This window comes from Pogoniulus pusillus, chromosome 14 (genome assembly GCF_015220805.1).
Source record: "Pogoniulus pusillus isolate bPogPus1 chromosome 14, bPogPus1.pri, whole genome shotgun sequence".
NCBI classification, from domain to species: Eukaryota; Metazoa; Chordata; class Aves; order Piciformes; family Lybiidae; genus Pogoniulus; species Pogoniulus pusillus.
Window position 1 is genome coordinate 204,993 of NC_087277.1, and position 13,341 is coordinate 218,333.

Below are 13,341 nucleotides of genomic sequence, written 5' to 3' on the forward strand. Positions count from 1 at the left end.
CACACATGTTTAGTTCAAATCATTCTTATTGACCAAAAAAAGTACTTCAGAAACATGTTCCAGCATGTCAGGAACAATGAGCCAGATGGGAACTAAGGGTGAGAAGGGAGCCTGCTGCACCTCTGCAAGAGAGTCTGGGGCTTCTCTACACTTCACATTGCACCACAGAGGTTTAGGTTTAAAGCTCCTGTTTGAGAGCATCGATAAGAGTTATCCTTTTCTTCCAGTTCAAGACAAAACGAGTTACGGATGAATGCTGGAAATGCCTCTGAAATCACCATCTTACTCCATCTGAGCTTCAAGTGTTTTGCAACTGCCTGGAATAAGGAACAAGCCTGTCTCTTAGAACATCATTCTGGGAAGAAAAAGGGCTGCTCTCTGGTTTTCCTTGAGAAATGCAGCTGATGAATGATCTGCTACATACAAATGCATTCCTGAAGCAGAAGGCAGCACACCAGATGTTCGTATGACATATGAACATCAAATGCATGCTGCATGCTACACATCCACCTCAGCTCCACAGGCTCTGCCCATGGCAGCTCTGTCAGGCAGAGTAAAAGGACCTTTTTTCTCTCTCGCTAGGATAAGCTGTTTTCTACTAACAGGAGTATTTCTCTACTGATTACATTTCAGGAGAAGTAACAAATACAGCCCTGCAGTTGAAGTATGGCATCCTGCCTACAGCCCACTCTCCTAAGCACGCATTCCATGACTGTAGCAGAGACTAAAAGGAGCAGCCCATTCTCTAAAAGCTTTGATACTCATCAATACTAAAAGCAAAGGATTTTCATTTTACATTTCCACTTCTGATACTTCATGAATTGCAAGGAAAGCTGCCATTGTTCTGCTGGGTGTCATAGAAGAACAGCTGTCCAGTAGAGGCTTAGAGGAGAGGCTCCAGGAGGCCTGAGACAGTTTCAGTGTGTGGAAGGCAACACTGACTGCGCTTGCAGAGCAGAGAGAGCCTGTCAGGGTGGCATTTCTGTATGACATAGAGATGACTCTCCTCTGATTTCAGCAGAAAACTCAAACATAGCTCTGCATGACATAGTAGGTAAAGCCTTGGGCTCAAACTAGACATAAACTAAAACTGTGTGTCAGGGCTTTCCTTCTAAATAGAACCATGGAATTGTCAGGGCTGGAAGGGACCTCGAGAATCATCTAGCTCCAACCTCTGTGCCATGGGCTGGGACACCTCACACTAATCAGGTTGTTCAACTGACATCTGTGTCCACCTTTCTACTCAGACTGCAAACTTCCAGTGCAAGGGCTTGACCTCACTGCATGTTTGTATACAGCCTACCACAATCATCACACAAGTAACAGTCACATGGAAAGTGTCAGACCAGATAACCAGTTAAAGAGCAAAGTAAAACATGCATGGAATGAACCAGAAAAGTAGACAAACCTAGAAATGGACAAGGCCTCCCTTTTTCACTCTTTACATAAAGCTGCAAGTACCCAAGCAATGGGTAAGAAGGGCCCTTGCAAGTGAAGAAGACAACAGCTATGCTCAGAAAATCAATGATGGGTGCAAATGTAACACAGGAATCATGGTTTTCTTTTTCTCTTCAGAGGTAAACACATCAAAACAACCTCGGACAGGCTTCCTAAAATGATAAGGTGCTTGGTGCAAGTATCAGAGCAAAAACAAGATGCAGGGATTTCTGTCATTGGAAACTGGCCTTTCTGATGCTTCCTACAGTGGTCTCCTGCTAGTGCAGCAGGGAAGAGTAACGACAGAGTTACCTACTTTATAATAGTCATACAATAGGCCAAGGGCAGCAGCACTGTCCTCATCACCATTTATGCTCATCATAGCCTTGGTAGCTGCTGTTAGAGGGTTCTCCAAATACGACTTCCAGGCTTCATCCTCGCTGGTGTAGGCTCGTCTGGTGTTGAATGAAGTGTCACTTGGCACTAAGGCCACAAGGCGCTTGTTACTGCATAGACAGGGAGAATAAAAGGGTGACCCAGAAGGGATTACTTTAGTCACAAGGCATGTCAAAGAACATCACATTGCTCAGCAATATGACTACATCAAGCAAGCATCTCTGTATTAAACTTGGTGGAACAAATATTTACCAGCAATAAGTATCTTCAGTGCTTAACCAAAAATAACCCTGGACACGTGCAGATCCTGTGAAAATAATTCCAGTGTACCTTTACTAACACACAGAGCCACATAAATATTTTTAAACTACCTGAGGAAAAAAATAATGTAATATATGAACATTTTCCCCCATTGTTTTTGCTAGATGGACACTTGATTAGGGAAAAATACATTTAGCTAACATCAGTTATAATAAAAAGACACAAATGGAAAGAAAGCTGCTAATACAAATCCAGTGTTCACCCAAAGCAAGTGCAGATCAGCATCTAATACCCGTGCACACCCTGCAACTGAGCTGTTCTCTGCTTTTGGAATGCAATTTGTTTGTCATTTCAGAGGTTTTCTGTAGCAGGACATGAGTAGTGGCTCTAGTGGGTGGAGCAGAAGTAGTCGACATAATCAACAGCTCATACACTACATGGCAATATGCACGAGACCATGCGTAAGCAGGGACCTGAAAGCGGCACCAGCCAAGCAGCACCTGTGTACAGTGCAGGACAAGCTGCTGTGCCACAGCTACAGCTGACACTTCCAGTATGATAGAAACACAAATGGAGGTGATAGCACGTGGCTCTGTGAAACGTTCAGCACACTTTTGGATAAGAGAACTACGGAACACACAGAAAGGGCAGCATTCCTGTCAGAGAAGCCAGCAGGCAAACCCTGGGCAGGCAAAGTGTGGAGCAGGGGTACACTGCTCAGTGTGCACTCCAACAGCACTGTCAACAGCCGTGGCTCAGGTTCCCAGGATCACGATGGAGCTTTCCACACATCACAGCCTACAAACTTGAGAGATGCAAAGGTAGCAGAGTAACTGAACACACCTACCTCACTCACAGAACGAGCAGACATTGCTAGTGACCTTCACAAAACGTTTCTCGCTTTCTTCTACATAAAAACTGCTCGTTACTCAGTCTTCCCACTCCACAGACCTAGCCTCACCTACTGCTGCTGCATTCAAGCACCGTGTAACCAGCCTTTTATGTCATAAACAGGATTTGAGAAAAGCACAACTGAATCCACACAGCAAACGCACTCAGGCACCAGCAGAGTCTCTCTCCTGGCCCCACGCTGCAATGATCAGCAGGCTGGGGCTTCGGCTGGGGCTCCACTACCGCCCCAGTGCAATCTGCGAAGTGCATGCTCCAGCGTTTAAGGAAGAAGAGGGAAAAGGTGAAGATTGTAATCTCTAAGGTACAGAGCACTGTTTACAAGTTTCTGTAACGAGAGAAAATAATCCATTTGGTACACAGAGCAGAGTTTAATGAGCTCTGGGGGAAAGCAAGCATTTTGTAGCTCTGTATCATAAAGTACAGCCAGCAATTGCAGTTCAGATTCTATTTCCCTTTCATCTAAACTATTTGCATTTTTACAAGTTTCTGTCCTATTCTGTAGGCCCTTCTGCCTGGCCTTTTGCTGTCTCTCCTAAAGGTTTTTGACTTTGCTACAGGTTTCTTTCAGCAAGCGAAGCTGAAGCAGCAAACAGGAGCCCAAGGAAAGAGAGACCTGCTAGGTCCACCTGCCGTTTCAATACTTCATTGTTAGTGACTCAGATCGGATTTGCAATAGCCCTCTTGTTTGTGCCAGAGGTAGCTGAAGGCCTGTTCCCACTCTGGAGTAGCCAATTTTTCCTGGCTCAGAGGCAGTTACTCCAGGCAAGGACACTCCTTTCCTCAACAAAGCTCCCCTTCAGGTAAATGCAGGCTGTTTTGCTGCGCAGGCAGCTACCCAGTGCCCCACACTAGGGCGCTCGCAGCCCCACGGCAGTCCGCACTGCTGCGTGCCTTTGGAACAGCCCTCCGACGGGCTGCGCTGGCTGCAGGGAGGCTGCCGGCAAGCAGGCAATGCCTAGCTGCAGGCTCGGAGTGTGAGGAGCGAAGATCAGGGGGATACACGTTCTGTGAGCGGACACTCGATGAGGAAACAGTCGGGATGTCTGGAAAGGCAAAGATGCATAGACCTGGAACCTCCCCAACATCTCCCCAGGGCACATTTTCTATAAAATCCAGGTTTTCACGTTTGAAAACCAAATCTCCACCCCCCCTGGCTTGAGATACGGTCTGCAGCACAATCAGCCAAGGCACTCACCGTGTTTACTCTGCAAACAGACCGAGACAAAGCACTGAGAAAAAGGAAAAACTTCCTCATCACCCCCATCCCTGTAATCAGCTCTGTGGGAGGTTAATGGCCAGGCCTAATGATCACGATTTGACATAGTCAATAATTTCAAAGGTTACATCCAGAGCAGTCAGCCAAAACAACGGTGCTTGCGGCAAGAACACTTTGCTATACGTACAGGTGGCTTGCTCGCAAGGGAGGGTTTCTCTTCAAGAGTGAACCTTGTGTGCACACCTTCCCTTTCCTTTGCCACGACTGCTGAACCTCCCGGGCAGTCCCGGCCACATGTGACAAGGCGGAAGCTAAGTCCCCGTAACCAGAAGCCGCATACTTGATACTGTAACATGTGCTATGGAAACCCAGACTCCGAGGGGAGAATGAGCAGGGAAGCACCCCTGGTCCCAGACGACACAATTCCATGCCGGGGCAGGCAACTGATGAGAGCAGGCAGCTGCTTGGAGAGACTCTTACAGCACCTGGCCCACGGAGACAAATAGTGAAACCCAGAAGACGAAAGCATCCCACCGAAAAGCGCTGCTCTGAACACCACACCTGTAGGAAGAGCCCCACTTGGAGCCTGCCATCAAGCAACACATCTACAAATCTGATCAAAAGCTGCAAACACATCAGCGGACACATTCTCAGAGAATCACTCGCATGAAGAAAGAAGATTCCCATTCACTCCGGCCAGCAGTATCAGCAAATAGCCGCTGGAGACCCAGGCACGCATTCTAAAGCAGCCTGCCAAAAAGCAGATGAGAAGCCCGGCCCTAAGCATGCCCATTCCTCATTTGGGCTAGCCCACCGCCCCCTCTAGTCAGGGGTTATGCTAAGCAAAGCACAGCTAGGAAGGCCGTGCCTGCCGTAGCTGAAAGTACATCAGCACACATACAGCTTCAGAACTGAGGCTATGTCCCTTGAAGCAGTCAGCTGAGCTCCAGCTGAATGCAAGCTCTTGCAATGGGCTTGTGTTAAGCAGTACAAGTGGTTGTATCTGAATTCATCGAACTGTGAGGGTAAGAGGTATTTTCTGAGGAATGCTCTAGTTTAGAAGCTAGAGTGTCCTGATGCTTGAGTCTTTCTGTCAACACCAACCTTCAGATGATCTTTACTTTGCAAAATGTTGGCAGTTTCACACACACACACACACAAACTTAGGGGGGTTTTCTTGTGTGTAGCATCTTCCATGACTTGTGTGCTTTCCTTCCTAAGTATCCCAGATTCACACCATTTTTGGTGCTTGCTGCAGCTGGGTAACTGACAGTTTCAAATTTACCTAAAAACAAGGTTATAGAATGTGTGTGCCAATAGAAATGTCCCAAAATGTTCATTTCAGTGACCGAAGTAGTACAGCATCAGCTGGAGAGGAATCTTTTACTTGAAGTCAATAGACAGCTGAATGGAAAGGGTTGGTCTTTTATCTTCAGATTAGAGATAATGAACTTTGAACAGCCAGCACTTGGGGCTATAAAATTCTCACCCAGTCCAATGTGATTTGTAAACTAGCTTGCACAGAATCAGAAATGTCCTCTAACACATCCACAAACAATTCTGACTGTGATCACAGCCTGCTCTTTGCTCAGAAACCAGATGTCCTATCTGCCTCTCTAGAACAATTGTGATGCTTAAGAGCTTTCCCGTCAATCTGCTGAGTTCAGGCAGCCCTCAGTCTCTGCCAGACCTGCCCTGAACTCCACTCTCCTCCATCACATGCTCAGCATGACATCCTCACCCACTTGGTGCTAATGGGGAAGAAGTCTCATCCTGCCTGCCCCCCCAACTTTTGCCTCGCCCAGGAAATTCACCTCTGAAATCCAAAGCAGGCTGTTAGAATTCTAAGGTAGACACACAGCACAAGCACTTCCTGCTTGTTCAGGGCTTCGTTGTTTGGGTTTTTGTTTTGGTTTGGTGTTTTTTGTTTGTTTCTTTTCTTTTTGGACATTGCATCAGTTCTTTCAAAAACTCTTTAAAAAACCCAAACAACAAATAACCCACTGTAAAAATCAAGCTGCTCCATGCATGTCCCTGCAGACTTCTTTGACCCCTGATAATGCATTAGGGCTTCCCCCTCCCTGCTAAGGCCAGGTGGGAACACTGCAAGCTACATGTGAGGCAATCCTTATGCACCATTTCAGCCCATTCCTGAGCCTGCCTATTTTTATGCCTGGTAGAAGAGCACCAAGCACACCTGCATGCTTCCTCTGCCAACTGCCACCTCAGGAGAGCAGGAGGCTTTGGTCCATAGAGCTATATAACTGGAAAAAGCAAAACAGACTCAGGCCATCTTTACTCCCAACCCAGCACATCAAGTCCAAGAGATAATTACCATGAACTCCTTTACAGTTGGATGCTAATAAGATACACAGGGCTATAGTCTCTAGTCTGGCAATGCTGGGAGAAACACAAAATGTAAACAAAGTTATCCAAAGGGACCACTCCTGTGTTGCATGCAAATATGCACCACACACCTTTGACTGTCCAGATCATAGAGCTGGCTGAAGTAAGCTGTGACTCCAGCTGCTATGGAAGAACACAATCCTCCAATGCCAAGTAACAAGTAGGGAACATCGAGAACACTCCCATTTCATTTGGTATGACAAAAGGTAGAGGAGAACACACCCCTGCATCCAACAGCCAGAAACAGAGCTGAAGCCCCCACTTCAGTTTTGATATGGCTAAGGAGAGCAGAGTATGATCACTGACAAGCATTTCTGTAGCTCTAAAGCCCTTTAAGTTTGCTTTACACTTACATAAATCTTAGTTCAGCAATAAGGCTATTACATACAGATTCAGAACAGATGTTCATGGAATTTGTCTTATAGCTACTGTACATACAGACAAATTCACAGGCACAAACTGGAACCATTATGACCATTTAAAAAACAGCCAAGGACAGATCTCACAGAAGCTGGGGAAGTTAACATACTTTAGATTCTGGATCATACATTTCTCTCTGTGCTCTGAAGTATCAATCAAAACTAGCCCTAGAGCTCAACGACATTGCTTTAAATATTCTAATATTAGCTCACATTTACTACCCTCAGCATACTCCTTTGCCTAGACACCAAGGTAAAAACAAACAACAAAAATAAACGCCCCCACAAAAAAAAACTCCAAAGTTTTGGTTTGGTTTTAAAAAGCTTTTACAATGCAGGAGTTATTGCCCAAAGTGCAATTCAAAAGCCAGCAGCACTGTTGTTTCAGTTAGCTAATTGTGTCCCCTTCAAACTACAGCAGAAATGTTTAACCAACAGGAAAAGTATGGCTCATGTCTTTGTCTTTCACAGCATTCCCAGAAGCACAAACAGGTCTCCAAAATGCACTTACCCAAGCCAGTGAGCATAAACACATAAAAATGACTTTTGGGTGAGGGAAAATCAAAGCATGTAGAACACCAGAAAGCCGTAAGATGAGATTCTTTCCCTGGCCCAGCCAAGGGAAAAAAACTCCCCCTAAAGAGACTAAGGCATCTTGCCTGCTAATGAACACAGCTTTGGGGCTCTTGCAATCTGGGGACAACAATCCCTTGTGAGCACAGGACAAATCTGAACAAGATTACTCATCAAATGATTAAAAGAAATGGTTTTACCTTCACAGAATGCTCTGAGAGGGAGTAAAATAGCATACTGAGAGCAGAACAGCAAGACAGACCAGCTCAGCAGTTAGATGCCTACTACAAACTTGATTTGTTGTTATTCAGAACCAAAGCAATTGGAGCATATAATAGTGATTAAAAAGATTAAAACAAGTAGGCAATTCATTAACACTGACACAAAAATACTATGTCAAAGTGGAAGTACCAAAACCAGACCTGACACAAGGATGAAACAGCACCTACTGAGGACTAGCTCATGTAGGCAGTGACTCACTCAAGACAGACTTTTTACACCTGCAATTTCAGGACCTTTTGGGGTTCATCTTAATCAAATATTGCTCCTACCAATCTTTTGTTATTAATGCACCAAGTAGCCTGTTGCTTTTTTTTTTTTTCTAAGCCAAGCAGCAAAGTGTCTCACAAAAAGGCAGGTCCCATCCCATCTGAAAAACACCACTGGCTTCTCCAGAGATGAGGACTCAGCTCTCAAGGTGACTGCAGTAGCTCACAGGCAATCAGAACTCGCAATTACTTAGCAGTGTCCTATTAGACCATGCTCTGTTTTACTGAGAACTTCCAGTGTGCAGAGCACTCAAAGTTCTTTCAGCTGAATCAAAGCAGCCATCAGTAGGCTCTAAAATTAAACCCAGATCACGACAAAGCTTCCCAGACCTGCTGCTGTTCAACTTGACCTTTGGCCCTGTGGCCCTTGTACATTCCTTGCTTCCACAGAGTTGGTGGAGACAAAAGAGTGACTGCATTGATAACACTGCTTGCAGGCTTTTCAGAATATGAGTTTTTACAGCTAATTCAACAACTAAGCAATGCTGGGAGGCAAGACTTCCCAGAAATATTTTTTAAAAGCACACAAATCCAAAAGTTTGTTTCACAGAACAGAAAAACACAGAATTATGGAAGCTGCCCTTATTTCCCACTATTAGAAACAAATCTATACTTGTGAGTAACACCCGAGGCTGGAGACATTCTCAAGCTACTTCTCCATAGTTCACATGTACTCAAAGTGGTTGCCTTGGTTAAGCATTTCATAAGCAACCCTTCTTGTCTGTATGAGGCTAGTACTCCTGAAGTACAGAACAGTGTCCTGGTATACTAGGATGTCTGAAAGAATTACTTCTCTTCTTTTAATTAGCTGGTGTTGCCTCAACAACTAGTTTCAAAGTTAATGAAGATTCATCCCAGGATGAACTGCTAGGTCAGCAGAAGAAGTGCTATTTTGTGTCTGTAGCTGCTTCACAGCCATGGGAAGAAATAGTTAAGGTAGCCACTCAATGGCCTGCCTTCAATTAAAATCTGTGAAAAGCCTTGACAACAAATGTCAGCTGGTATAATATCATTTCTCCTTCAGATGTCCCTACTGACCCTTCCACAGAGTGTGTGATCACTACAATCCAGAGAGCAACCTGGGATATTCCCCTCCCTCCTGTTCTGCTTTGATCTTCAGTCTGCTCTCAGACTTCAGCACCAACCAGCCAGCAGTGTTAACAGGGAGACACAACCATTTGACACCCTTACTCCTCTGCCCTAAGCTCTGTGCACACAGTGTTCCTTGCACAGATAATTTTCTGGGGAGTGATTATGCCAGCATGTCTGACACTGAAAAGTGCAAGCACTTACACAGCTCTAATTCCTGCTTCTCCACTCGTTCTGGGATGAGTAACACCCTGGAAAATTCATCTCAGTGGATACCCTGTCCAGACACACAGCAGTGAGGAAGAAAAAACAAATTACTGAGTAGTCTATGACCTAATTGCCACTCAGCATCTGCTGATGGGAAACATGTCAAACGGAAAAATAAGAGCTGAGAGCATCACCCTGCAACCCAACATTCCCCATGCTGTTACAGCACTAGAGGCTGAAGTTCAGTACAAGAAGGCAACATCTAGATTTGCACACCAAGGAAGAAATGGGAGGAAATTACTCTGTGAAGAGCCCAAGATGAACTTCTGCTACAGACACCACTAAGCAGCAAGATGAATGCAAACAGAACTCCACTGACACGTGGGAACAGGTCTGAACCCATTCCTACCTCCAGGCTCACTCTCCCCTCAGTTATTTACCCACAAGCACACATTCAGCTGCAGATCTAGGCAGTCCCAAGCTTTCCTCAATGCAATCAGTCTGAGCATGCCCTCAGCTCTCATATCTGGTGTCCCTGAGAGTGTTGGGAGCCTGACCACCCTGACCTGACAGGCGTGTGGCTGACCAGCTAGCAAAAGAGCCACAGCGACCAGCATGCTCAGGCCTGCTACCAAGCCTGCTCTTTGTGCAACTGTAGTCCCAGCCTATCTGACACTCCCAACTTTACACAACACCAGAAGTGGTGGGGACACAACTGTGGCAGTTCCCAAATGGTTGTACAACTGCTGCTCCTCATTCACAGGACTGCTGGCAATCTCTAAAACCCTATAAAGTGTCACAAGCATTGAGGTCACTGGTTTCACTGATGCTACTGATCTAGATTTCTGTAATGATAATTTTTCCCCCCTCTGTATCCTAAGCAGAAGTGAATCCTGGAAATCACCTTTACATCCTGCAAAGGGGATACACTCTCTCTTCCCTTCCCTATGCACCCTGGCCACGGTTCAGCCCCCAGGGTTCCCTTGTGATGGGTCTGAGAGCTGGATAGTCACAGAAGCAGCTGCATGGCTCTCTCTACACAGAGGCAGAAAAACACCTTTACTTCTGCCGAGGTTCTAGTTTGAGTAGTTCTGTCTTTACCACCTGCCATTCACTTACACCTCCTCTGCATATGAAGAATGTAAAACAATGGAAAACGACTGTTGAAAATAACTTTCTAGAGGAGCTCAAGACTACTGAGCCAAATACTCCCCTGAGCCAACTCTCTAGCTGTGCAAACAGCTCTACTGACACAGCTGAGAGAGTGGAACGAAGGCAGCAACAAGTGGCCACAGCCTGCTTCAGTCGGATGAGAAAGGCCCCTGAAACCATGCCTTATCTCTTCAAACTCTCCTGGAGTCCCTGGGAGCAAGCAAGCAAGACTCAGTGTAGGCAGAGAGACCAAAGGGAAAGGGGGGATTATGCACAGTAACTCAAGGCTAACTATTCAAGCTCCTCGATTAGCGTTAGAATGCAATCACTACTTCAGCATTTTTCACCTAACTGCCCACCTTCTTCCCTTAAAGCTCATGGTGCAGATAGCGCCCATGTCCCTGGCTCCTCCCTCTAGAGGGACAGCAGGCAGCCCTGCGGAGGCATTATGCAGGGGGGTGTAGCACCTCTCCAGAATACCTAGCAAACGCCACTGCGAGATGAGACAGACACACTATTTTCCCACACTTTCTGTATCCCCTTGGCTGCTTAGTTCTCTGCATCAGCAATTCACTAGCACAAAACATGTCCAATGACATTGGCAAGTTGACTGACATCAAAATAATGAGCTTCTCTCTCCAGTCTTACCTGGAGGGAAGATTTGTTTTTAAGTAAAAGATGGGCCATGTGGAGGAGAATAATGTTGGAGTCTCTGGATTAAGTTTAAATTGGATAGAAGTAGAACGTTAAACACACCAACACCCCACCCCCAAAAAAACCCAAACACACATACAACAAAAACTAACAACAAAAAAACCACACCACCCAAACAAAAAGAACTACCCAAAACTTTCCATGCAGACTTCCCTCCCAGCTTCTAATTTCTCATTCCAAGTAGTCATCTTTTCTGAAAACAAAGGCATTTGTCTTCTTATTAAACTTGTGTATAGGAAGACCAGGGGATTTCTTTACTTCACTGTTTCCTTTTCAAATTCTTACCTACTGCCTTTGAATTTTCCAAACACCTTAACCAGATACATATCACAGGCATACCTGCAACGGGCAAAGCGTTGATACGTGCCGTGCAGTGCTCTTACATTCCTCACACTGGTAGCAGCAGGAGCACTACACAGAGCATGGGATGAATAGCAGTAATACTCAGTCCTAGCAGCACACAACTATGCCATACTGTTCCTCTTGGGATGGGTGGAGCGTCCCTCCACTTACTTGCATCCTAAACTCAGAGGGGAAGAACTTCAGCCCTGTTTTTTAAAATGCGTTAGGTTTCCATTTCAAAGCTGATGCGACACTGAGTTGCTCTTTCTCCCCTCTACGTTCCCCTTAGCTGCAACAGTTTCTGAGCTTTGCATAAACCACTGGCACCTCAGCCACAGAGCACATCAGGAGCTCCTTTCACCTTCGTGCCGTTCTCTAAGCGTCCCTTGCTTTGTGATGCCCCCCATCACTGTTTCTTGGCAGATCTCAACTCTTTTGAAGTTAATCTGGTTCCACTTCCAAACTCTTTCAGTTGCTGCTCCTTGCCTCACTGTAATCCCTCGGGGCTCTGCCCTTATTCCCTTCTTTGCACTTAAATCATTTACTGCTCTTATCTGCCTGCCTGCGGCGTTAGTTCCCATCCTTGTTCAGACGAACTCCAAACTCCATGTTGTTCCCAACTCCTACCACAATCGGTTTATCTTCACGTCAGTAGCTGCCTTTGTGCTGTCCCACTGGCCGATGTTTGAAGAGGCCGGGACTAAGCATTTTCTAAAATCTTTCTTCTCCGAACAGTCCATCTCTTCCCTACCACAGCAGCCAAACCTACTCTTTTCCCTTTGTTCGGTAATCTCTTTCTTTCATTCCAAGTCTCTCTCAGTCCTACGTCTCTAAGATCAGGCTCCTCCTCTCGCCTTCCTTTGTCTTGGGGAGTCCAAGGGTTTGCACCTGAGCAGCACCAAGCACAGCCGAGATTACACCCATGGCTGGCGCGCTCCTATCTGACCCAGAGCAGCAGTAAAACAACACCGCTGCCTCCTGCACGGTCTCTGCAATCTGCCGCGCTCCAACTTTCTTGCCCCATTATTCTCCCCGGCAGCCTCTTGCAGGAACACCAGTAACCCACGCAGGTAAAATGGCCTTCCCGCCTGCCTGCCTGCCTCACGGTGGCTCCTCGGCGCCGCACAGCAGCAGGCCGCCGCCGTGCTCCCAGCCAGGACCCGGCCCTCACGCCAAGACACTTCGCGGCCATCGTGGGAATGCAGGCATCGGCTTTACCCTACGGCGTACCAGGGCGGGCGGGGGGAAGGGGGCAAATAAAAATAACCCCAGGCTTGGCCCGATCGGTGCGAAGGGTTTGTGGAGTCGGACGCACGCCGGGGCGGCCGAACGGCAGCTCCCGACGCCTCTCCCCACCCTGGGCCAGGCCCCGCTCCCGCCTTGCCCACCGCCGGCTCCGTCTCGGTCATGCTGCCTGCCCACGGGGCCCCGGCACCATGGCCGGCGCCTCCAGGCGCCTCCGGAAGGCAAGGGGGGCCTCCCCAGTTCACCGCCGCTCTTGCCCCGGCCTCCGTCCGGTCTGTTGCGCAGGCCTCTCCGCTGCGAGGCTCGGGCCCCACCGCCGCGGCCTGCAGCCCTCGCCGCTGTGCGCACGCCTGGGTCGGAGACAGGCTGTGGCGGGACCGACACCGGCGGGAGCCAGTAGTTCCCATCTCCTCCTCCTCCGACG

At 47.1% G+C, this 13,341-nt stretch overlaps 1 protein-coding gene across 1 annotated transcript in view; it reads right to left on the reverse strand.

Moving 5' to 3' along the window:
* GRHL2 (grainyhead like transcription factor 2) overlaps nucleotides 1-12,981 on the reverse strand; it is a 52,254-nt gene extending 39,273 nt beyond the window's left edge. The window contains 2 exon segments of the mRNA XM_064154009.1: nucleotides 1,754-1,943; nucleotides 12,300-12,981. Coding sequence (XP_064010079.1) covers nucleotides 1,754-1,943; nucleotides 12,300-12,412 — 303 coding nt within the window. The 5' untranslated portion in view covers nucleotides 12,413-12,981.
* Between the last annotated feature and the right edge of the window lie 360 nt (nucleotides 12,982-13,341).